Source organism: Hydractinia symbiolongicarpus, chromosome 5, assembly GCF_029227915.1.
Source record: "Hydractinia symbiolongicarpus strain clone_291-10 chromosome 5, HSymV2.1, whole genome shotgun sequence".
In the NCBI taxonomy this organism is placed as follows: Eukaryota; Metazoa; Cnidaria; class Hydrozoa; order Anthoathecata; family Hydractiniidae; genus Hydractinia; species Hydractinia symbiolongicarpus.
Genome location: NC_079879.1, coordinates 21,498,768 through 21,523,259, shown reverse-complemented (window position 1 = coordinate 21,523,259; position 24,492 = coordinate 21,498,768). Strand labels below are relative to the sequence as shown.

Sequence of the window (24,492 nt, the reverse complement as noted above, 5' to 3'; positions counted from 1 at the left end):
CCAATAAGCACTAAATTTAATTTCGGGAGGTTAAATATAGCTGTATTTTTTAAATATTTTAGGTTCTTCAACCGTAAACATCACAATTTGCACCGTGCTTAGTATATTTTTTATGGATTTTTAGCATCAAAGCGCGCAGTTTACTATACCCGGGGCTTGCTTCCAGACTATTTCTGGTTCTTGTGACCATCAAAAAAACTACCAAAAGGACGCAGAAAATACACGTTGTTTTTTTATAAAAACGCCTAAATTTCAGCTGACGATAAATGTGCTTTACATTTTTTGTTTTTTAGACTTTCGAAGACATACAGCCAGATTGTACTAACGGTGTTACTGATTTTATAGGATTGAAAACGAACTACTTACAAAAACATCATTAACCACGCGTAATTTATTAAAGAGCTGGTCAGTTTTTCTGGTCATGGCTTAAAATTCATACACATGAAAATCACTGAATTTAAACTATCATCCTAACCGAGTTTCACGTTTGTAGTAGAGGTTTTTAGCTATCGATTTTTTGTGTAGTTGCTTTAATTAAAAACCACGTTCCGATTATGTCTTTCTATTTTATTTTCTTAGACAACTTAAAAATTTTCGCATTTCTAAAGTTTCACATTGTGTCATAATAAACGAATGGAGTTATGACCTGAATGTCCAATTTTACAATAGTATAAGCAGCCAAAAATAATTTCGTTGTCATATACAACCTTTATGTGAATTTACTTATCAACAGTAACCTGTTTATATTTATTAGTGTCTTTCCACATTACTTCACCAGCACGACACCCTCATGTAATTATGGAGCACCATATTAGCATTTGGCAGCTATCTCAGTTGGCAGCAGGCATCTCAGTTGACAGATATCTCAGTTGGCAGATATCTCAGTTGGCAGATATCTCAGTTGGCAGTTATCTAAGTTGACAGATATCTCAGTTGGCAGTTATCACCCATTTAAGCGACAAACAGACAAACCCTTTACATTGCATAGTAAGCTCGGATACGTAGGGCTATCTTCGCGTACAGCAGTACCATATATGATTCTATTCACAACTGCGTTAAGTTTGCAACTGCATTGTCTTCCCGAAATGTGAATTAGATTCGAGACACTTCTCATCTACAAGACCGTTTATCTATTTTCATGGCATGTTAAACGTAATTAAACTTTAAGAAACATGCATATGTACGATGTTTTTACCGTGTTATTTATATTATATAAACGTTTAAATCTAACTTGCTCGTGAGCTGACATAGCCAGCTAACCACTACCCTAATATGAACGAAAACATCAAATGCATTCCCGTCCTTATAAGTTTTTGATATTTAAAAGAGCTCAGGGGATAGAGTGGGTTGACGAGATGGGTTTCTGGACTAAATTTAAAAAAGAGCAATTCCGTTTTTCTATTTTCAGTAGATTTATTTCACAAAATGTAAGTTCATTGACTTCCCCATACTCGGACTTCTTTCATAATTAAGTGATCAGTGCGATGTAGTTGCAATTTGACGTATCTTCCCAACAAAGGAGTTTGACAAACAACAGTCACTTCTTTTCTGAAATCTCCTGTATTTCCACAAATTCTGGCAACGTTTTGCGTATCCAACACGCTGATAACTGCATGCTTCGAGTAGGTCCCATCATTGTTGTAGTCTTTCACTTCGACCTGAATGAAAAATGTCAAGGTTACTCAATCAGCAATCTTTGTTTCTTTTTTAACTACGAAAAAATTTAGAATTATATCTTAGTTCTGTTGAAGTCATACTTCAAAACCTACAACCCCGGACATAAGATATAGAAAAACAGGGCGGAATTTTAAAAATCACAATCACAAGCAATTAAGAATGCCGTTTCTAAAGAAGTAACATGCATTGCGAACTTCACTTCTTCAAATTCACTTCTTTAAAGTTCACTTGTCAGTGTTCACTTGTCAATGTTCACTTGTCAATGTTCACTTGTCAATGTTCACTTGTCAATGTTCACTTGTCAATCAGAGGGTTGTTCTATAATGCAGACATTGCAGAAAGTGCAGCGAGCGTGTTTTAACATTGGTTACTCGGCCTACATCCCTGCAAAAGTAGAACTTCTTGCCCAAGTGATGATGTTTGCCCATTTCGGAAAAGAGCTGAAACACGGACAATTTCTATATATTTTATTTCCTGGGTTATCACTTAAATACGTATATTTTTGAAAAAACATACTGTAACCATAGGCGAAAAACAACATTCCTCAACATTCCTTTATTTACTGTTGTACGGCTTTTCTGCTAAATAAACTCCAATAATGCAATCACTACCTTGTAAACTATTGAGTCTTTACCCAGATCCACTTTCCACCACGGGTTTGCTTCATGATTTGTGTGACTGAAGGTATTTTCGTCGCCGTCTACTGCGTTGCCAGCAGGGTAACCAGCATTACTAGACATCGACGCTGACTTCCCAAGTGCAATGTCTATGAAATAAAAACTAGAGGATAACCAAATTCTGTCTCATGTTATAATATCCGCATACGCCTGTTACAGAAAATGGTAACCTTAATAGCGAGACACACAAAATGCGGTATAAAAAGGCGAACCCGTAGATTTATCTATGGAAAACACACTAGTTTTTGCAATTTCCAAGATACATTTTTTTTAAATCAATTAACATATCTTACTGGTTATCTCAGAAGACTTTCCAAGCACTTCGACCTCACACACGTGTAAGAATTGTGGTCCGGGTATAGTCAGATGCACATAACGTCCAATCAAAGTTCGACAACAAGAAATTGTTGTTTTCTTTACATCTTCCATGTTATCTCTTCCACCACAGATATGATTACCTGTCCCGTTAGCACTCTCTCCCACAGTAATTAATAGGTTATTTAATCTCTCACTACAACAATCTGCGCGATTATGAATTACAACCTAGAATAACGTACCAACCTTTAAGGCCAATAACAAGAGGCTATCCTGTGTAAATAATTTCAATAATAATAATTTAATAAAATTAAAAGCTTCGCACAAGCATTTTAAAAAAGCAGAACACATGGCGGTTATTAAAATGGGCTAGTAGCCATTAGAAAATCCACTGGAAGTTTGTACGCATTTCTCACATACTTGTATAAAAATGCTTTTGGAACTACTACACTCATCATTATCCGGCGGCAAAACAAAGTGTTTACCTTTTCAACCAATCTCAAAGTTCCTAAATCAATTCTAAGCCATGGTTTTTTATCTTTAGCTGTATGCATGCAACTTTTCTCGAGCAAGTTGTTTGTTGTTATCCCATCAATAGCTCTTCCAGCTGGATACACTTTCAAAAATTGACTTGATGCTGTTGCTGTTGCGTTCTTTGCCAAGTTAATCAAATCTTAAATTAAAATATTTTTATATATGGTATAATGCTCTCATATGCAATTCACCAACATTATGAGCATCAGATAAATTTCATTCCGTACATTTTATGTAACAACGTTTTGTTGTCACCTCAACTCACGCATTACCGCTGTTTTAGACCGGTTTCAAAATGACCTAATAGTTTTATTAAACTAAAAATATAAATGTTTTTCAATGAGCGTTTTCACATAAACATTTTTGCAAGAGTTGTGGTCTATGCTTAACCTATAAAACATTAGCAAGTCCATCTACCTCTACAATGCATACTGCATTCCTTCTTCTCGATGATGGTACTGTAGCAAGAATCGTTATGACTTTGGATTAATATTCTCTCACGTGACTTTGTTCCTTTTCCACATTGTGAGCTGCACGCCGACCATTGGTTCCAATTGGAAAATTTTGCATCTAAATCAGGGGTTTTTTTTAATGGAAAGGAAAAAACATTTTAAAAAGCGAGGATACTGATATAACGTCTATAAAATCTCGTCTCCCAAAAAAAATTTTCGAAGGCCTAAGCTAAAGACCGCGCATATAAATACAAACTCACCAGCCGTAAAAATAAAGAAAAATACAAAAAATATTGGAAGTAGCATCTTCTTCGATCTTCAATTTGTAAAATCTGTTGTCGGTAATGACACTATTTTAGTCTTTCCAGTCCTTTTATTTGGCAAAATTGGCTTTCGTGATTGGTTGATATTTTTCTTTACATTTACTGGTAAAAAACGATAGACACAAAACACAGTGTTTGACCCCTCTTCTTACAATGCGTAATTGCATCATCTACTTCAGAGAAGACTCTGTTCAAACATCCCTCTTATGTGTGTGTGTAGCTGTGATATCTTCTACTCGAGTTATTTACACAGGGAAGTAAATACCATAATGCATATTGGTACGCTGATTAAAAATATTCCCTCACCTAGAAAAGTCCTAGTCTGATTGGCTCACTTTTTATTTGTATTCCTAACAGGGATAAAATATTTTTTGAATTCCTTCTAACATTTGTTACACATCTCAAAACTAAACTTATGTTCAACTTATGTAAAGGTATTTTGCTTTTACCGAGCATTCTTACCGACTTTTTTTTGCCGACTACATTTTTTTTTTTTTTTAGTGTATGAGTGTCTCCAAGAGGTTGACAATTGTTGGATAATTACAGTTTTGAATTCAAATTGTTACAAAAGATAGAAGAATTCCATTGCATAGGTTAATAAAAGGAAGACATCGATTTTATCGAAATAAATCATTTGTTTCTTATCCATTTTTATTTCAAAAAAATATATATCAATCGACTCTCTTACCGGGTACCCTTGGTGCAATCACTTTTTGTCCGCTAATTTGGTAATTCATTTTCTGATTTAATTTCATAGAAAACGGTTTTTTAGAAGCCCTAAACCAAAAGCCAGGTCATTCATGGTCAATTCAGCTGGAATTCAAACCGACATACTGTTAATTTTATTTTAAAATATTTAAGCTACATTCACAAAGACGCATTTTTTTACAAAGGCCTTAAGTAAAATTTTAAAGTAAGAAACGTAAGAAAAATTTGCCCTGTGTATATGTACGTCCGGCTTTGTTTACATATATTACGTATGCAAAGTGTATCAACTATGTCAAATCATTTTTCAATATAGCAACGCCGTCTAATCAGCATTATTTTTCGGCTGCAACACTAATTATCATAAAAAGACGTCGTGTCGCTGCCGTAAATATGCATCAGCGACATTTAAATAAGAATAAAAGAGCCTGGATCAGATTTACTAACTTAGAAAGGCTAATCTTCAATCTCATTCCCAGGGCATTTTGCCACACGACCTGGGTACGAAGTTGGCTAATCTCTAAGTACTTTTTTCAACTTTTATTGTTGCCAAGATGCCTATTGAGTAGGGTTTTGTTAGGTTATATTTATATCTTGTGTATGTTGTATGCAATTTAGGCTAGGTAATCACATTTTAATTTCAAATCAAACGTTTTATTTTTTGGGCTTACGTATCCTCAAGCTGGATTTCTACTTCCAATAATACGCGTATCGTACCGAAATCAGTTAATCTGATTGGACAATATTTTTCTTTTGGTCGATATGTGTCGATACGCAAAAAAGTTGGCTTTCACGTTCATTCAGGCGGGGAAGTTCAGTCTGCGCATGAGCGGCGGACTTTCGCTTTTTCAGCAAAATGTCAAAATGGTAGCGCATGTTGCGGAGCGCTAGCTAATTATGTTTTCAGATGTTACCCTTGAATGATTTTAAACAACAGCATCTTTCATAAATAAAAAATATTTATTCTTTGATGCAAAACGATTTATCGTGTGTTCAGAAAGACGGTTGCAGTGAAAAAACGAAGCATGGAGCAAGGTGTTTTTAAACAACGCGCAGACTGAATTTCCCGCTTCTAGGCGAACTTGAATGACCGTGAATTCATCTTTTTTTGTAGTACGTGTATCAAGAATTAAAATAAAAAAAATCATTAGGAATTCTTTTGGAGCAATCATTGAAACCAAAGTAGTCGTTATGTTATGTTGTATTTCTTACTGGAAATCTGGTACTGGAAATCCGGTTTTATACGTCGCGTTTTTTACAAGCAACCTGACGTAATAAATTAAGTTGGGCGTAAAACTTAACGTAACACATCGTTATATTTTTACATAACGCAAGAGAATGCATGAACATTCTTCGTTACGTACGCCCCTACGTAAAAAAAATGTACATGGGATGAATGTAGCTTTAATAAAATTTAAACGAAATACCCCATATATATAAGTTTAAAAACCAGAAAAAAGAGGAGAAATAACTCTGTCTGTTTTTATTAAATTCTTCGCGGGTCTAACCACGCTGTTTCAGAGTTTACAACGTTTTTACATTAACGCATGCGCCGTAAAATAAACCAATCAAAATACAACGTATTGTCTAACATAATAAAAGAAACTATACAGAAAAGCTATTATACAGAAAAGCTATTTTCTTCATCCTCCCCCCGTAATTGACAGAAATCAATTACTATACTTGTCCTTAAAACGACGAAAGTTCTGCCCCTCTATCGCAGCCCGCCGGCGTACTCTACTTTCTACGCGGTGTTCATCGCACGCACCACCTGAACTACCTGAACTCTGTTCGTCGATGACCATAGGATAAAGTTGATTATCTTCCGCCTCAGTTGCCTTCACCTCTTCTTCTATCACTTCGAACGGTATTAACTTTTGAACAGGTCGATGCACATAAGTTGACCGGCCTGATGTCGAATTCACTTTTAATTTTGCACCTCGAGTTCGACCGTCCTTTCCAACAATTAATTTTTCTATCTTTCCGATTTTCCATTGCGAGCGTGGTGTGGGTGTGTCGTCCTTGATGAGTACAATATCATTCAGCCTCAACTCTGCGTCTGCTGTCTTCTTCCTTTCGTAAAGGTGTCGTTGCCTCAGTTCGTTCAAATAAGTTATACTAAAGCGTTTCCAAAAATGTTCTAAGACTGTTCTTAAACGAAGGACTCTTCGAGTGCATTCGGTCACATCTAATACAGTAATCGGTTGATTATTAGTTGTAGCATGGTTCAATGATCTCCCAAAGATAAGATGATTAGGGGTGATCATAGCTCCAACGTCTTCATCACTCGCATAACAGAGTGGTCTTGAATTGATTACACTCTCGACTTCACATAAAACAGTTTGTAACTCTTCAAACGTTAGAAACGACTTTCTTAGTATTTTCTTAAGAGATGTTTTTACGGAACGAACAAGACGTTCATAAAATCCACCCCACCATGGGGAGGCTGGTAGAATGAAGCGTTGACCAATTCTCATTTTTAACATATAAGCTTTAACCTCGGACGACTTAAATGTTTTGAAATTGTCACTTACAATTTCATTTGGTTTTCCTCTTCTTGAAACGAATCGCTTAAAGCCTCGGATGAACGCAGGTGATTTCATGTCAGGCGTGAGTTCAAGGTGGATTGCGCGACTACTAGCACAAGTAAAAAGTAAAATGTATACCTTTGAGCAGGAATGTCCGTGAATCCTTACAAATAGAGGACCGGCGTAATCAAGCCCTGTCGTAGCAAAAGCTTGCGTCAGATGATCCACTCGGAAAACAGGAAGATCCGGACTTTCTGGTGAGGTCATCGTTCGTCCTTGAAATCGCCGACATATTACGCATCGTCGTAAAACATTTCTCACTGTCTTCCTGCCACGCAAAATCCAAAATCTTTCTCTAATCTTCGCCAACGTTGATTCCACTCCAAAATGCAATACCTCTTCGTGGGCATTTCGAACGATTAACATTGTCACATGACTTCCTTCTCGAAGTAAAAGCGGGTGCTTTTGATCGTCTGTTAACTTTGATTCACCAAAACGACTTTTCAGTCTAAAAAATCCTTCAGTATCCTGGTAAACATTTAAATTCGACTTTGTTTTATTAAAATTCGAATTTTTGGTCATAGCTTGCTGTTCGGCACGTACAATATGGTCCAAAGATTTGGTTACTTCATCGACATTCAGGTTTTCATCGTTGTTTGATTCTTCATTTTTACGTATCTTTGCTATCAAATTGTTCTTAAAGCGAATAACGTAGGCTACGACGTGAATTAATCTGTTTAATGATCCATATCGAGAGAAATCAACGATTTCGTTCAAGTCAACCGCATTCTGTTCAGTAACAGTCAGTACGTTTTGTATGTCAGTCGAAGCTTTTAGCTCCTTTTCCACTTCAGTTTTTGAAAAGTCAGTTGTTACGTCATAATGAATGTTGTCGTTTAAAAGAAAAGAAGGACCGTTAAACCAAATACCATTAAAAAGACTCACAAAATCATCGATAGATCTTGTTGGTGGATCAGCAGGATTCTCTACGCCAGCTACGTGAAACCACATGTCAGGTGAAACAATTTTCCTTATTTTCACCACCCTATTCTCAATCCAGGACTTCCAAGTTCTCTCTTTACCCCTGATCCAACAAAGAGCTACTTGTGAGTCTGTCCAGCCAACAATGCGATCTATTTTTATCCTTCCAGCAATAGCCCTCGTGACATCCTCAATCAAAGTAGAAAGCAATAAACATCCTAATAGTTCAAGCCTAGGGATAGAAAGAGTTTTCAGTGGTGAAACCCTGGTCTTCGACGTCCAAAAAAATACTTTGATCCCAACCTTGGTAACAATCCTCACATAGACAAGAGCACAGTATAAACTAAGAGAACTATCACAAAACCCATGCAACTCTGCAGATACAACTTCGGTCCAATCAACGAAGGAAAACCTTGGTACGCGGACTACGCTCAAAAACTCAATTTTTTCTAACAGATCGATCCATCTAGCCTCAATACCACCTGAAATAACTTCATCCCAATCCGATTTATCCACGCACAAGGACTGAAAAAAAGTTTTAATTTGAGCTGTAATAGGAGAAATAATTCCAAGTGGATCGTACATAGAAGCAGATAAACTTAAAACATTCCTCTTTGTGAAAGAACATGCCTTAGATTTTCTGATAAATTCGTTAAAATCAAACAGAAAACAATCAGTGTGTTTATCCCATGTTAATCCTAAAACCTTATGACTATAGTCTTTATTTATTCCATTAACTTGGCTTTTAGCAAAAGTCATGTCATCTCCAATAGTCTTATCACACCCCTTTCGCCTATCAAAAAAAACTTGTAGTTCATTATTATTAGTAAACCATTTCCTTAATTCAAATCCAGCCTTACTCATCACATCCACGGCAACTTCTTGAAATTTTTTCCCTTCTTCAACAGAATTACAACCGGTTGTCGTGTCATCTACATACAAATCTTCACCCAATTTTTTCACAATCTCGGAATACATATCTAAGAATTTATTTAAATGCTGACGAATTGTTCCATTTAAAAGAAAAGGGCTGCTTGTTAAACCAAAAACAACTCTGAGGAAACGATAAATTACCACTTTGTTCTCCTCAAACCATAAGAATCGCAAAAAATCACGGTGAGGTTGATCAATACTAATATTTAAAAAGGCTTGCCTGATATCGGCAATAATTGCAATCTTGTTCAACCGAAACCTAAAAAGTACATCAAAGATCTTACATAATAAGTTTGGACCTGAGTATAAACAATCGTTAAGAGAAGGACCGTTTGCCTTACTGGATGCATCAAATACAACCCTAATCTTAGTGGTTTGCTTATCTTCCCTCACAACTGCCCTGTGTGGGAGATAATGGACATTACCACTTTCTCTGATTAATTCATTGCGACCTACTTTTTCAATTATACCTTCCTGGACGTATTGCTTAAAAATGTTATCATAGTCATCATAAATTCCTAGAGCATGCAGTTTCTTGGCCGTGGATCTAAGTCTTCTTTCGCTTACAAAATAATTATCAGGTAATGGATCGTGATCAGGCTTGAAAGGTAACCTTGTCACATAGCGTGATCCATCATGATAAATATGATTTTCAAAATCATTAATTACAGAAATTTCTTGACCCCCTACAGATTCAACCTGCCAAAATTTCTTTAACTCATTTCTTAGTAACTCATTTTTCTTCTCAACTTCCACTTTCATAACATGCTGTGTTTGCAAACAGTGCTGTTTCTGCTCCTCGGACTCGTATTTTCCACTTAAGACCCAACCCAACGTAGTTTCCAATGCTACAGGTCCCCCCGAACCCTTTTTCATTTTCCCAGTAAAAAAACTATAATAGAAATCTAGCCCAATCAATAAGTTTACATTCAAATCCCGACAATTCACGTTTCTATCAGCCAACTCTAAACCTTCCACATGAGGGTAACTTGCTTTTACAAACTCAAGGTATTGGTGGGTCAACGGACTACAAACATTTGGAACACAGTATGCTTCAACAAAACAAAATCCATGACAGTTCTTATGTTTAATCTTAACCTGGTAAACTTGGAGATCCTGAACCCTGGAATCGTCACTTCCGAAAGTCTTAACAATAACCTTTTCCTTTCTTAACGGTTTTAATTTTAAAGTCTTACATAAGTCCTGAGATAGATAGCTTCTCTGACTGCCACTATCGAATAGAATCCGCGTGTGCTTTTTTGCATTGCCTGATGTATCAGATACATCAGCAGAAGCAGTTTGCATTAAAACACCACTGTATGATGATACAAAATTGTTGTGATGAGCACCTGCTTGCGAACCATCAGAAGAACAAATGGAAATGTGATGTCTGTGTTTGCATTTTCGACAAGAATAGTTGCTAGGACAGTTTTTTCCTAAGTGTCCAGTTGCTAGGCATACAAAGCAACGACCTTGCTTACGTAACAATTCCTTTCTTGTAACAACCTCTGTCACAGACCTACATCGACTTGCCAAATGATCATTTCCATTACAGTATAAACAACTTTTGGACTTATTTAACAAGAAGTTTTGCCTATGCAAGCAACTTGATGTAAAAAACTCATCATTTCTTTTCATTTTTCCCTCTGCACTTGGCTTTACGACAGGTTTACAATTTTCGTAAGCAGTCAGTTCATCGTTAAAAAAGATCATAAGGCGTTCAAGCGTCCAAATATCGCTTCCAAATTTCCTAGCAATTATCATATTTAGATCATCCGGTAACTTTTCTTTTAATAGAGGAATCAACAAACTTCCATATGCAGAAATGTCCAACTTTAATGCACTCAAATTCCTAGTACAGTTTTCAATTCCGTTATAAAGTTTCCGTAAAGACACAATGTCAGATTTATTAGTTACCTTGTTCAGACGAATTAGACAATCCATGTGTGCTGATATCAGCACCTGTGGATTGCCATAACGTTCGGTTAAAATTTTAATGGCCTCTTTATAGTTTGTTGAACTTAAACTTAATCCAGATATTGTCTCAGAAGCTTGACCTTCGACATATCTCTTCAGATAATTAAATCGATCAATATCAGAAATCTCTTCGTTGTCATGAATCGACGCGCTAAACTGATCCCAAAATCCTTGCCAGCATAGGGGGTCTCCTTTAAAAATTGGCAGTTCAAATTTTGGTAAACGACAACGAGAGGACACACTTCTTACAGAATCTGGGCCGTGATGGTCAACCTCAGATGGAGGGGACAACGATAAAGATTGTAACTTTAACGTGACCGCTGCAAGAAGTTCATGTGTGGGATCAGTATATTCCATACTTTCTAGAACGTCCTGTTCAACTTCCTCTGGTTTCAACAGAGCTAAAACTTCATCATTCAACATGTTTAGCTGCTCAATCTTGTTAACAAGGTTATTCTGTAAACCTAGTAACTTTACATGAGTAGCATTTTCATCACTAAGCTGCTTTTCTATTCTTTTAATAACCGAGGAAGTTTGGATGCGGATAGCCTTTCTTTGATTAATTTTCTTTTGTAGATCAGACATCTTCAGAAGCTTTAAAATAGAAGTATACCCAAACACTTACAAAGTATCCTGTGCCTAACAGGAGCCAAAATCTATCTCGATCTAATTCTTATCCACAAAGAGGGTAAACAGCAGTCTGTACCCAACAGGAGTAAACTTTTTCTTATGCACAAAACAGAAAAATGGCATGTAAAGAAACACGCGTTTAGAAACTAAAATAAAACAACCTTCAAAATAAATAAGTCTAAACAACAACTCCACGTATCAAAACAAACCAAGAAAAAACATGAATTCGTACTCTTCTATAGCCCCAAACCATAAGCTGTAAAACCAAAAACTATACTTATGTCTAAACCACGTGCTGGCACACAAGAAACAAAAAAAAGAAACTTCAATCAAATCCGTAAATATCTTTGCAATCAAGCAAAAATATCGATTTCGTAACGTCAAAGATGGCTGTCTAAAAACGTTCTTAAATGTCAATTAAATTATTAAGCAGTTCAAAAAAAAAGGTCAGTCAAGTCAAGTAGCGAATGAGCTTACTGAACTATTTTCGTTTCATACGTGTCTTTCGTTCAAATTTCGTTGATCCAATCTTGATCAATGTCTTTGCTCAACAGCAATAGCATCCAATTTTCTTTAATTATATAAATCAATCTTTGTGTCCCTCATCGGGCGCCATTTAAAAACCAGAAAAAAGAGGAGAAATAACTCTGTCTGTTTTTATTAAATTCTTCGCGGGTCTAACCACGCTGTTTCAGAGTTTACAACGTTTTTACATTAACGCATGCGCCGTAAAATAAACCAATCAAAATACAACGTATTGTCTAACATAATAAAAGAAACTATACAGAAAAGCTATTATACAGAAAAGCTATTTTCTTCAATAAGATATATTTGTGGGCATCAAAAAGCACCAAGATGGATGGGGAAAAGTAGTTGAGCAATTCTGATGCAACAAGTCACATGAAAAATGAATGTTTAAAGTAAAACATTTTTATTTTTTACCCGGCTAATTAGAGAGGATTTTCGGTAGTAAAGTTCACTTCACGTAACACAAACCTGTCCGCTATTTAGAGATTCTTCTATGAAAGTATTTGACAGTGGTTTTGTCAGTGCAAACATTTCTTGTCCGTTAATTGATGGTGTCCGCCAACCTCGACCTATTAATAGGTCTGACGTAAAATGTTCGTCTTGACGTCCGATATGCAAAAGAGACAACAGACAACTTGAGTGTCCGCTCTACTTACACGGCTAACGTACACTTCACGTTAGCGGTGTAACAAGAGCCTGAAAGGAAATGAAAATTCGAAAAATGTTATTCACAACTAATCTAAGATGCTTGTCTGTCAAACAAGCTGTTGTTTCCAGTCTGTCACAATTCAACATAAAAACAATCTAGAAAGCGGTTCGAATTTAAACTCTACCCTGCGCCAGATCAAAGGATCACATGGCTGCAATCCACTTTCTGCTTAGTTATCTTTAATGTTGGTTTGGTTTGGTGTTTGATGTTATTCGGGACATTGAGGCAAATCTAATACAAACAACTTGCAGATAATTTCTTTAATTTCTTTTTTATTTTTATACACATTCTGGGAATTTACCACGATGTCTTTATTACATATAGCACTCTGATGAGAAAATAAGTTATGTATACTTACTATGGTTCATTCAGTAACGCCAGAAGACGACTGTAAAATTTTTGGTAAGTTTTTTGTTGCTTTTATCTGTTTGTGATGGTAGCTAACCTTCTCGTCTTTTTCTTGCTTTCCTTTTGCTTAACTATGTAAATCTAAATACTTTTTTCATGTGCTATGTTATTTTTAAGAAGTCAAGCAATTTATGCTTATCTAGCTATATATAAACAAGCTAGCTAGCTAGCTAGCTAGCTAGTCTTCTTCAGTTTTGCTGTTGCAGTTGGTTGTATTGAGATGTATGAACACACCTAACCAGCTATATACCTTACTAGATGTTTTTTTGTCATTCTGGATTTATGGGCTCTCGTCGGCAAGCAGCTTTAATATTTTTTAACAGTTTATAGGCCCCTCAAAAAAGGGGGAGGATAAAAGAAATTTTTCTTAAAGCTGTTAAATAAAATATAAAATCTTGCGATAGTTTTTTACGTTTTGTGAAAGGTTGTTGATATTTATGTTTTTAGACTGATATATTACTGCTGTACTACCATACTAAGGCTGTCATCAAAAATATGTTGTGTTGGCGTCCTCTGATCGACTCACTTTTGATATCAAAAACCCGAGTCAGTAAGTCGGAAAGAGCCCAGGAAAAAATTTTGCGAGATATTTTTAAAAAAGAATTTTTTTTTTCGCCCAAACTAATTTTTGCAAAATTGACAAAAACTCGCGATAATTAATTTGGTAAAAATTAATTCCTTTAGGGCACTCCTGTGGATACTGAAAGTTTACAGGGTGGCGAAATATGATCTACAAACGATGTAGAGTGGCGCTATACTGTCTTGGCCCTCGAAACGAATTTGCTTGCTCCGGCCTTGAAAATCTCGAAAAAAATACGCCCAACCAATACATTTTTGCGGAGTCTTCAGGACGCGAACACAACATATTTTTGATGGTGGCCTAAATACACTTCTTTGCTGTCCAACCCAATTCCTGTTATGTGATCTTTTTTTATCCAAGTCTATTATGATCATTTCTTCCAGTTATAGTCCACAATCCCATTTTGTCTGAATTAGCGTTGCATACCTCGTATAGTCAGGATCATAGACAAAGAGCTCTGTTGGACAGCAAGAAAGGTGAAATTATCCATATATAAATAGTAGACAGCTCATAATAATAGTACTAGAAAAAAGGCTAAATGGTTGGAGAGGAATGTAATGGAAACATTTAGAAAATAGGAAAGATCTATTGTTTCCATTCAGGTTTATAACAAGTTGATTACTTTGATTGTTGTAATCTGACTGGTTAATCTTGATCCTCCAATTATATCTCCTCAAATAAATAGTCAAAAATGATTTTGATCATTGCCATAAACTCACATGTTCACGACATGTTATTCAATGAAAATGACCAACAGAATGTGCTACTACTGTTTTATAAATTGTGTAATGTATAATACTGTACCCAGATGGTGTAAGTATACACTCAGCTTGGTATAGGTAGCTATATAAATAGGAGAAGTGAATGTCCTGGTTTCGAAACACTAAGTAAATACAAATTAACTATCAGCTCAACATAATAACATCATAAGTTCCTGGATTTAAGCATTTAAATCTTAAATAACTTGCAAACGAAAAAGATTTTTTGTAAATTCCAAAAGGCTTGATAAACAACTTTTTTATTCCTCATAACATACAAAAGCACATAGAGTTCTAATTGGTTTAAAAATTAAAAATGCAATATTTCTTGTTTTCTTTAGATAGAGCATTGAAAGCAAAGCGATTTACTTACCAATCCAATAACGCCAAAGTTGATCCATGGAAAAAGTTTAATGTAAATGGAGGATGCAACTCAAACAGAAATCCATTACTCAAACAACACCCTAGTCAGACAAAACAGTACACATATATAAATCCTCATCAAAATAAAGGTGTAATATTTTAAAAGCTGTATTTTTATGTTTTAATAAACAACTGGTACAGCACAGCAAAAATGTTGTGTCTTAGCATTGTCGTAATTGTATACAAAGCGCATTAAAACATGTCTTTCACAGGTATCTGTTTAAAATTAAAACATAAACTAAGTTGGAATATTTGCATACATTTCAATTATACCATGCACAATTTTTAAAATTTTATTACTAAAAATTTTGCAAACACATAAACAAGCTTTGTGTGCTCGAGTCTGTTCTTAGATCCTCCTTAAAGAATGTCAATAATTGACTGATAATATATGGTTGGGTTTTATTTAGGATTTAACTTAGGCAAAGTTTGGAGCATACGAAATAATGTACCCTTCCAATATCAGAAAACTAACACTCGTAAAGATGATGCACTACCTACAAACCCATCTAACTATTCACGATATAATCCCAATCCAGGTAGATTTTACTTTTAACTTATATACTTATTAAGGAAGTCGATATTGAATAATGTTTAGGAAAAATGAGTGTAACATTTAATGCAGTTTCATGCCAGATATATTACATCATGGTTGCACTCTGTTATGTGGAACATTGTAAATTGTTTGCAAGCAACTAAAAACAACGTGGTAAAACATCTTGTAGTAATGCAAAATCCTTAAGAAAACTTTAAAGTAAAAGTTTAAAAATTGGAGCAATGAAATTTAAAGATACAGTAAAAACCTTCGCTCAAAATTAAAAGTGTATGATATGCAACATTTAATGCCAGATGTATGCTAAAACAGCATGTAGACCCGTTGCTTATAAATATTGTTCTTGTGAATAAATATTGTTGGTCTTGTTTAACCCATTTTGCATCAAGGATGCATTAAAGACTTTTTGCATAAACATGAAGTTTCAACAGGAGTAAAATTATTTGTTTAGCTACCTCTCAGAGGAGTGCACAAAAACAAAGTTTCTCCAAAGATCAACCAAAAGATAGCGATATCTTTCGAGAGAACAAAAGCAATATGGTTTCATCCGGTGGAAAGGGTAAAGTTAGTTTTTCTGAAGTGTGATAAAGATGTATGATGTGAAAGTTTTTGGCAACGTTGCGAATAAAATTTGGTTTGTGTATAAACAGTTAGCTTGCACATTCCGCATTTTTATAGTTTTTTGACAAAAAAGAAAAAGATATTTTCTATTGTTTGTTTGTGCTCTGATAACTATATTTACTTTTTTTTTGCTTTAAAAGTCATACTCGATTACTTTTGCATCTAGCTTCGGCTAGTTTTTATGAATTTTGTGTTATAACAGGGCAATTCTGAGAGACCATTCTTAAAAAGAACGTTTTGAGCGAAAATACTTTTGCGGGCGAAGATTGACCTTAGTTTTTGTGGAAATATACTTTTGCAAATTGTCACAAAATCGCAAAAAAATTTTACAATTTTTTTCCCTAAAATATTGTCTTTTTTAGTGTAAAGAATGCATTGACGTTATTTTTTTTTAACAAACAATAGGTTTGGACACGTCCACTCGACAAATGTCTGCACGAACTCACCGTGCTCACAAGCTCCATCAAGCTCATTTGAAATCACGAGGGCTAGGTGAACACGCCACCTCTTCAAGTACCTATCACAAACAGGACGATGGCTGGAAGAAAGAGGAGCACAACCGTGACGATGAATTCGACTTTTGATTCTTTCGCACGTTTAAGAAATGATTGAACTGTGTTAAACTGTTGATAACGATTAAGATTGTGAATATTAAAAAAAGATGCTAAATGTCTATGAAAAGCGTACAACACACGCATGTAATTTTACAAAAACAAAAAGAATTTATAGGTTTTCTCAATCAATAGACGCCAGGTAGTTCTTCTCCAAACGTCAGAAATAATTTTGAAAATGTGGAGAACAAATGTTGTACCCAGGTAAAGTCCCCGCTCCTAAACGAAAAAGGAAAAGAATAGCGGTTAAAATCGTTTCGTGACGACACGTTGATATATATTCCCTAGTTTTAAATTGTTTATTTTTGTTGCCTTATTTTTTCTTTGCAAATGTATAGTTCTGACATCAAAGTGTGATTGATCTGTCATTGTATTTATGTAAATAGTTTTTTTATTAAAACGAAAAGTTGAATTGTTATTTGTTTATCAACCCAGTCCCCAGGATCGTGCCTAGATAAATAAATAATTCTGTGGACAAGTTATATCGTTTCTAATAAAGACGCGTCTTTATTAGAAACGAGTTATTTAACCCCGTGAGAATCCACTTAAATTTATTCTGCTTTTTATCACAAAAGGTTTGTAAACAATTTCATTATAAAGACTGAAAATTTTTTCACACGAAACCCGTGAAGGTGTCCACTTAAAAACTTTAAGATTTACCTTAAGGACATTTGTTTTTGACGATTTTATATTTTTAAATTCAAAAAAAACTTATTCATCAGAAAGCATAACAAGAGCCTTAAAACTCAATTGCAGTGGACCTGATTTGTTGAATAATTGCGAAAACAAGGGAAATAAATTGTTTATTCGGTAAATACTCGTTTCCTGAATTTCATGTTTTTAAAAATTTCAGAATTTTAATGTTTTAACTTCAAGTGTTTGTATAAATTTTGAACTCAATCCGACATGTGAAATTGCTGTTTTAATGATATTAATGTTGCCAGGAGAGCCAGCATGATTTATTTTACCACCGGGAATCGGAGTAGTTAAGAAAGGAAAAATTACGCTTGGTCTCAAACTATTTTTCTGCGGCCAAAATCTGGCCGCGCTTTTTGATTGGCTAATTCTATTGTTCTTTGCTCACGTGGTCCATATCGGGGAAAGCCCTTTTCATCTGAATATTCCAGCGAGTGGTTTCACTCACCCTAACAAACATTAGTAAACTATGAAGTTTTACTAGAGCAAGATGTGGCCAAGCTTGGTAAACAACTCGCAGATAAATTAAAATGGCCTCCGAAGCGATTAGTCACATTGTCCAATTTAAACTCGGGGTTCCCGCTGAGTCATTCGTTCGCGTCGAAGCTTTTGTTTGAGGGAAACTCATTTTATCAACTCGAAGAAGTGTTAACTAGGCTAGTGTTAATGTTATGGTCAAAGACTTCTCTATTTTTGGATTTGTAGTAATAAGCTACTGTTTCAAAAAAATTGTTTTAATAGGTTGTTTGTTTGCTTTATAAATCTAAAGATTTCACTTTTTATCAAGTTTCAGGTGAGGATTTCAAAAATCACATTCATTTTGTTTCAAAAGTCGAGAAATAGTAGCGGTACACCAAAGAAAACTAATTCGGCAAAGGTGTCTGAGAAACACTTTTGATTTACACGGGAAACAAACATGTGGTGTCGGTATTAAAAGCAAGGCAGTTTTGAATTCTCTTTAGTGATAAGTCTTCCAAGAATAAACAGTGAAGAATGCATTTTAATTGGTTAAAGTTCGAAGCGAAATATTTCGCTGCCTGATGACTAGTTTTTCTTTAGTTGGAGCCGTGGACAATGGAAAGTCTACCTGTGCCGGCGCAATACTGGTCTCCACGGGACATATTCCCAGGCGAGACATGGAAGTGCTTAAAGCAAAATATAAAGGGCAAAAGCTAGAGTCGTGGTGCCTGGCATTTTTGGTGGATTTGTACGAAGAGGAACGGATTAAGACTATTGATCATGTCAAGATCGAGTTCTCGCGCAAGGGACGAGACTGCGTCCTTTACGACACCCCGGGACACATAACATTTGCGAGAGAGCTACCTCCGGCGCTCCAAAACTCAAACGTGGCAGTGCTGGCCTACTGTGCACCACGCCTCACCCCGAGATCCATGGCGTGGCCAGTCTCAAGGTCAGGCTTTGCGTGTTTGACACATACACCGGCATTGTATGCGTGTGTACGCGCGTGATTGTCTATTCAGGAGGAAAGGAACATGAGGAGGTGGTGGTGCGTATGGATAAGACTTTTGCCAAAAGGGGAGACTCTATCAGATGCTGGATACAGTTAGATTGTGGCGCTGACATTGACCATGGACAACTGTTGCTGCTTCGAAAAGGTGACGCCAGGATCACAATGGGCTCAGGCGCCGCCTTGATGTCATAAATAGATGAGCTTTGCCAAGCCAGCGCTATTCTGGCCTTTTCGTCTGTATACGTACAGGGCAAAAACCACTACCCACAGACACACATCACAGAATGTTGGTATAAAGACTTTAAAAGGGAGTGGTTGCTAAGCGAGGATTAAGAAACTATATATTTTAAAGGCTCAAAATGCATATAAAATAATATATTTCGGGCTCATACTCGGGCAGGAACTCTAAGTACCGCTTACATACTGTGCAGGTCGAACGTGTTTTTAAAATCTCATCCTGCATCTCTTTTCTCCCCTCATCCCTGCCCCTGGCATCCAACTGGGCACGCTCTTGCTCATTGATGCTGTTAACAATCCTATTGAACCTCTGCCGCATTCCAATAGTAGCATATATCTCTCCTTTTCCCTGCTGATTAGACTGTACTCGTAGTCACTAATCACACTATTCTCCATTGCCTTTGAAATAAAATCGATAATAGAGTTTAATTTAGCCTCTGCAAGCAGCCTGATCCTTCAAGCTTTTTGCTCTTAACCCCAAGTGATTTTGAGGCATTTCTAAGGCCTGTCTGACCTATCCTGGCCACAATAGTGAGCCCCTCCCCATGGCAATAGCCAAGGGGACTCCTAAGCCGGAGGCTATATCGATAATACCAAGTCACAGATAATACCATGGTCACAGAAGCGTATCCACGTGCCATGTATTTTAAACTTCTTCGCAAGCCTGTCCCACTCCTTTATTTCATTTCGGAGATACTTTTCAATATCATCAATTTTTTTGAGCCAGTATACCTGGCTCTCCTCCTGCATATCGTTTTGAGGTGCTTCAGGCGCACTCGCTAAATTTGGGTACAGCTTAGCTATATCACTTATTTATTCTATCAGGATTTGCATCGTAAGGCCGGTGAACGTCACATTTTTTTATGGTGGAATACGTCTGTTAGCATAAACTCCAAACGGTCCGTGGAGCCCTTTAGTGGAAGGTAGACAGGGGTATCAAAGGTCCAGGTTAACATATCTCCCCAAGCGTTCAATTCTTTGTGGGAAGTACGGCCAGAAGATGGACTTTTTACCATCAAGCAGGCAATCATCCTCATCCAACTGTGGACAAACGAGTCTCAGCCTATGGTAAATGACGGTCATATAGTACCCATCATAGTCGCCCTTCATAAATTTCTTACTAGGGTCGTAGGGTAGGCCAAAGAGCTCTTGTAATTGTTGATTCATCACCACTGAGTACCCATCGCTGACACGGAGCCTGCAGTAGCCACTTTCAATACGAAAAACTTGATTTTCAACTTGATATTCACAATGGTCGCAATATCTTCTATCCTGTATAAACCGTTGATGATCTCAATCCGAGTCACTCTCTGGTCGGGCCCCACCTTACGTATGGTAAACTCTGTATTTCTATACAAATTCAGTCATCCAGGTCTAGTGCTGATGGATCTCAAAGCTATTCGATTGTCCTGTCCCAGGTAGTTCTTGAGCTATTTGATTGTCCTGTCCCAGGTAGTTCTTGAATATATTGTAGGCTTTTCGATATCAGTGATGTACAGTTGCTTCATTCCCTTTTGTTTTAAGTAATAAACATCTATCAATACAACAAAGTACAAATCCAATAGGGGAGAATGGCCACTTGGTGTTACAAATTTGGAGAACCAGGACCTCTACGTGAGTACAGGGTCCCATATTTCCGCGGCATTTCCGGAGTTTACCAAATACGCCATAAAGGTTTTAACAACCTATCTCAATGACCCTGTTAATATGAATTGGAAAGGACAAGCGTTGGATTACTGAAATATTCAGGTCAATTTCGCCACCCATTGCGCAACAACAGCCCTAGGCATATGTGCCAAGCACATGACGGGTTCGGTGCCCCTTATCAACTCGATCTTCAAATTCCATGTCTATTACCACATGCGTTGTATTCTAGCAAGGATGAAGGTCCCCATGCCATATGACGATGGGCTCTCACAGTATAAAAACCCATACTCCAGCTCCGGATACGCCCAAGTATGTCGCGAATACGGTGCAGATCCCAATGCCTTGTACAAGTTTAAAGCTGTCATGTCGTCGTTGACAGATGGTAGGTAGTGGCCCCAAGTTGACGGTGATTGGGCCAAAATTATCATGCCCACAAGCCAAGGTCTAACATCGGAGGGTCTGACCAAGCTAAGCAAGGGTATCAGGGTTAACGTGGTCTTGTTACTGGGATCACAAACAGGGGCCAAGGCATCTCTTCTAGGGACCGGTGCCGATAATTATGCAGCAAGGCAAATTCTAGTACAGAAATTTGAGGCTATGGTAGAACGTCAGGAGAACGTAAGTCGGGATACTACGGAGTACCAGAAGGTGCTGCAATATGCTAGAACTCCAGTGAACTTTGCTGTAATGCACCACGTGTACATGCTACCCTCCGATATGAATCTTCGTATGGGCAAAATCGTGGGCTACAACAACAATATTTTGATTGCCCTTGCTAATGCAATGATCGGTATCAGGCTTGACCTTAATAACAAGCCTATTGCAAGGCATGCTGCACCTCGTATGCATACCCTACCCCCAAGGTATACCCCACCTCCTATACCTCCAAAGCATACCACACCACCCAAGCATATAACACCTATTACATCTCCTATGCATACTCCCGATCATACTATACAGACCATACCCCCTCCCGGGCCTACAACAACATCGTTCCCCATACCCGAACAACCCCCACCAAACCAATACGAGGATACCAAGGCCTCATTAATCACCATAGGTGTAGGTATAATCTTGGCATATATATGGTTACGAAAAAATAAGGGCTTATTTACATATAGCACGACAAGCCCGGCAGCTCCTGCGATAGCCATGTACAGATGTTTTGCGGCGCATGGAACGATGGTTGACGATACCCTTAGAAGGAAGGAGACTACTGTGCCTATATTTCCCGCTAGGGCAGCACCTGCCTTGCCTTCTAGATATTTTAGGAAGTTTCCGAGCCTTTCCAGTTGTTTCTCCACAAAGCCTTTTTCACCGCCTGCTGCGGTAGCTGCAATACCTGCTGCTGCACCCCCCCCTCCCGTAACAGAGAGTACAATAGTGCTTATCAACAGCCAATAGCAGAGACTATACTAGCTATGGTTATCCCCTGTTCCCTGAAGTATATATGAACCTTTTCAACCAATGACGTGTTATCTCCAGCGATTTTTAATAGCGTATCTTGGATATGCCTCAGGTGGGGGTATATGTCAATGTATAGTATGCTATGTGCTTCCCCTATAGCCTTTTTTTATCATTCATGAATAAGGCTGTCTGTGGCATCTACAAATTCATCCATCTCCTCCAACGATTCCATTTCCTTTCACTATTTCCTTTGATTTCCCTTGTCTTCTATGAACATATCATAATATTTCGCATTAGGCTGTAACCCAAGTTTTTCCGTAAGACGATCGTAAAGGCCATCGATCTTTGATTTTAATAACCTTTGCCTCTGCCCTGAAATATCCCCATGCTGTTGTCCTGTTAAAGGCCCCGACGTTCCAGGAAGTTTTGGCGTTCCGGGGAGTTTTGATGTAGTATCATCGGGCTTATCTGGATGACCTCCATCCTCCTCCTTATCATCAATATCAATGTCAGGCACAAATACTGGATTAGTTGGCATTCTTTATTCAAAAGATTTCCCTATATATAATAAATATGAGTGCATTTGGAACAAGGTTAGACCCCTATGCAGAGATGAGGCAACTATTTAGTATCAAGGGCGGAAAACAAAGGGTTCAAATAAGTCACATACCTTCAACCATTAACCAGAACGAGGACCTGCATGTGGATATGCCTAATATGTCTGGGAATGATGTCATCTTTCCGGGATTCTATTTGACCTGACACTGACGGGGACCAATACAAAGCGTGCCATTGTTAGTAACATTGGTAAACGCCTGGTAAAGAATCTGCGTATCACTTTGAACAGCAACGAGGTACAGAATATTAGCGGCTACAATATCCTAGCCTTATATAGAGACTTGTGGCTGCCAAAACTTGATAGGGACTTTGTTTTAGAGGGCATCAATCCTAACGACGGGACTATCCGACCCTGCAGGTCAAGGCAACCGACCATGTCGGGACAGATGAGGAGAAGGACATCGTGTCGGCCTATGGCAACACTTTCTGCATACCCCTAGGAAAAATGTTTGAACTGACAAGGGACCTACCCTTTTATGCAGCGGGTTTATACAACAGATTGCAATTCGTAATACATTTTGCAGAACATGCTAACGTCATCAAGGATGCCGGGACAGCAGCCTCGGGAAGTACGGCAGCCAAGCCGGCCGATGCCACCTATCGGATAAACAACATTAGGTTAGAATTTGACAAGGTCAGTCACGTCTCGCGAGCGCTATGATTTCAAGATATGCAAGATTGGCCTTGCCATACGAAAGGATATTCCGTAGCAAGGTGATGACCATAAAAAAAATCAGACACTTCATACAACCTTTAAATTGACATCCCCTCAAAATCGTTTAAGGTTGACTTGCTACTCTTCCTAGATCCTAGAAAAGTGAAGGATTACGCCCGCGTTAACGAGACGTTTTATAACCCCAAGATTGAGAAGATATCGGTGACGGTGGAGGGCGGACCCAATGAATTGTATAGCAACGCCATGCTACCCAAAGATCACCTCGAACAAGTCGTCAATCTTTTTGGTAGCCATGATAATAACGTCACTATTGGTCAATTTTTTAACGAACGGTATGCCCTATTTGTAGACTTTCGGGCGTCTCCTGATCTTACCCTACATGGTAGTGGAAGGCCTCTACAACGTCTGTCTGATAGGATTACACTACATATCAGCAAAAAAGCAGACGGAACCGGAGATTTCATAGCTTACGTCTACCTCTTACAGGATGCGCAGCTGAATACTCTGGACGGTAGGTTCCACTCCGTGGAGTATTAAACGACCACAATTTGTATTTGTCCTCAGAGGCAAATACAAATCAATATGGATGGAACCAAGAGATGCTCAAAATGTAAGCAATATCTTTCTCCGGACAATTTTAGAATCAAAGGAAATGGTCAACGAACAAAACAGTGCATACTTTGCCTGGATAAGAAGAAGCAGCAACGTGAACGTAACAAATACCCCATCAAAGGCAGAGATCCAACTGTAAGGAGTGTGGCGGTAGTCAAATATGTCCCCATGAAAGGATAAGATTCCGGTGTAAAGAATGCAAGGG

At 37.5% G+C, this 24,492-nt stretch overlaps 3 protein-coding genes across 5 annotated transcripts; 1 reads left to right on the top strand and 2 right to left on the bottom strand.

Moving 5' to 3' along the window:
- Window positions 1-1,388: 1,388 nt before the first annotated feature.
- LOC130645323 (pentraxin fusion protein-like) lies at window positions 1,389-12,559 on the bottom strand. 2 transcript variants are annotated; one of them, XM_057451285.1, is made up of 6 exons: window positions 12,210-12,559; window positions 3,621-3,773; window positions 3,155-3,342; window positions 2,648-2,897; window positions 2,289-2,443; window positions 1,389-1,658 (listed from the first exon to the last, which is right to left on the bottom strand). In XM_057451285.1, exons 2-6 carry the CDS (start codon window positions 3,631-3,633, stop codon window positions 1,434-1,436), a joined length of 831 nt encoding a protein of 276 aa, XP_057307268.1. In that variant the 5' UTR covers window positions 3,634-3,773; window positions 12,210-12,559; the 3' UTR covers window positions 1,389-1,433. The 2 variants fall into 2 exon arrangements, with proteins under 2 accessions (XP_057307268.1, XP_057307267.1); XM_057451284.1 differs by lacking the exon at window positions 12,210-12,559 and adding an exon at window positions 3,916-5,284.
- Window positions 5,997-11,687, bottom strand: LOC130646050 (uncharacterized). Its single transcript, XM_057452184.1, has 3 exons — window positions 6,420-11,687; window positions 6,212-6,270; window positions 5,997-6,051 (listed from the first exon to the last, which is right to left on the bottom strand). The coding sequence occupies exons 1-3, from the start codon at window positions 11,685-11,687 to the stop codon at window positions 5,997-5,999; spliced, it is 5,382 nt and encodes a 1,793-aa protein (XP_057308167.1).
- A 14-nt stretch (window positions 12,560-12,573) lies between the features above and the next one.
- LOC130645325 (uncharacterized) lies at window positions 12,574-17,031 on the top strand. Of its 2 annotated transcripts, XM_057451287.1 has the most exons (6): window positions 12,574-12,652; window positions 13,294-13,371; window positions 15,057-15,227; window positions 15,549-15,677; window positions 16,143-16,250; window positions 16,718-17,031. In XM_057451287.1, the coding sequence occupies exons 2-6, from the start codon at window positions 13,329-13,331 to the stop codon at window positions 16,894-16,896; spliced, it is 630 nt and encodes a 209-aa protein (XP_057307270.1). In that variant the 5' UTR covers window positions 12,574-12,652; window positions 13,294-13,328; the 3' UTR covers window positions 16,897-17,031. The 2 variants fall into 2 exon arrangements, with proteins under 2 accessions (XP_057307270.1, XP_057307269.1); XM_057451286.1 differs by lacking the exon at window positions 12,574-12,652 and having other exon boundaries at window positions 12,746-13,371.
- Window positions 17,032-24,492: the final 7,461 nt, after the last annotated feature.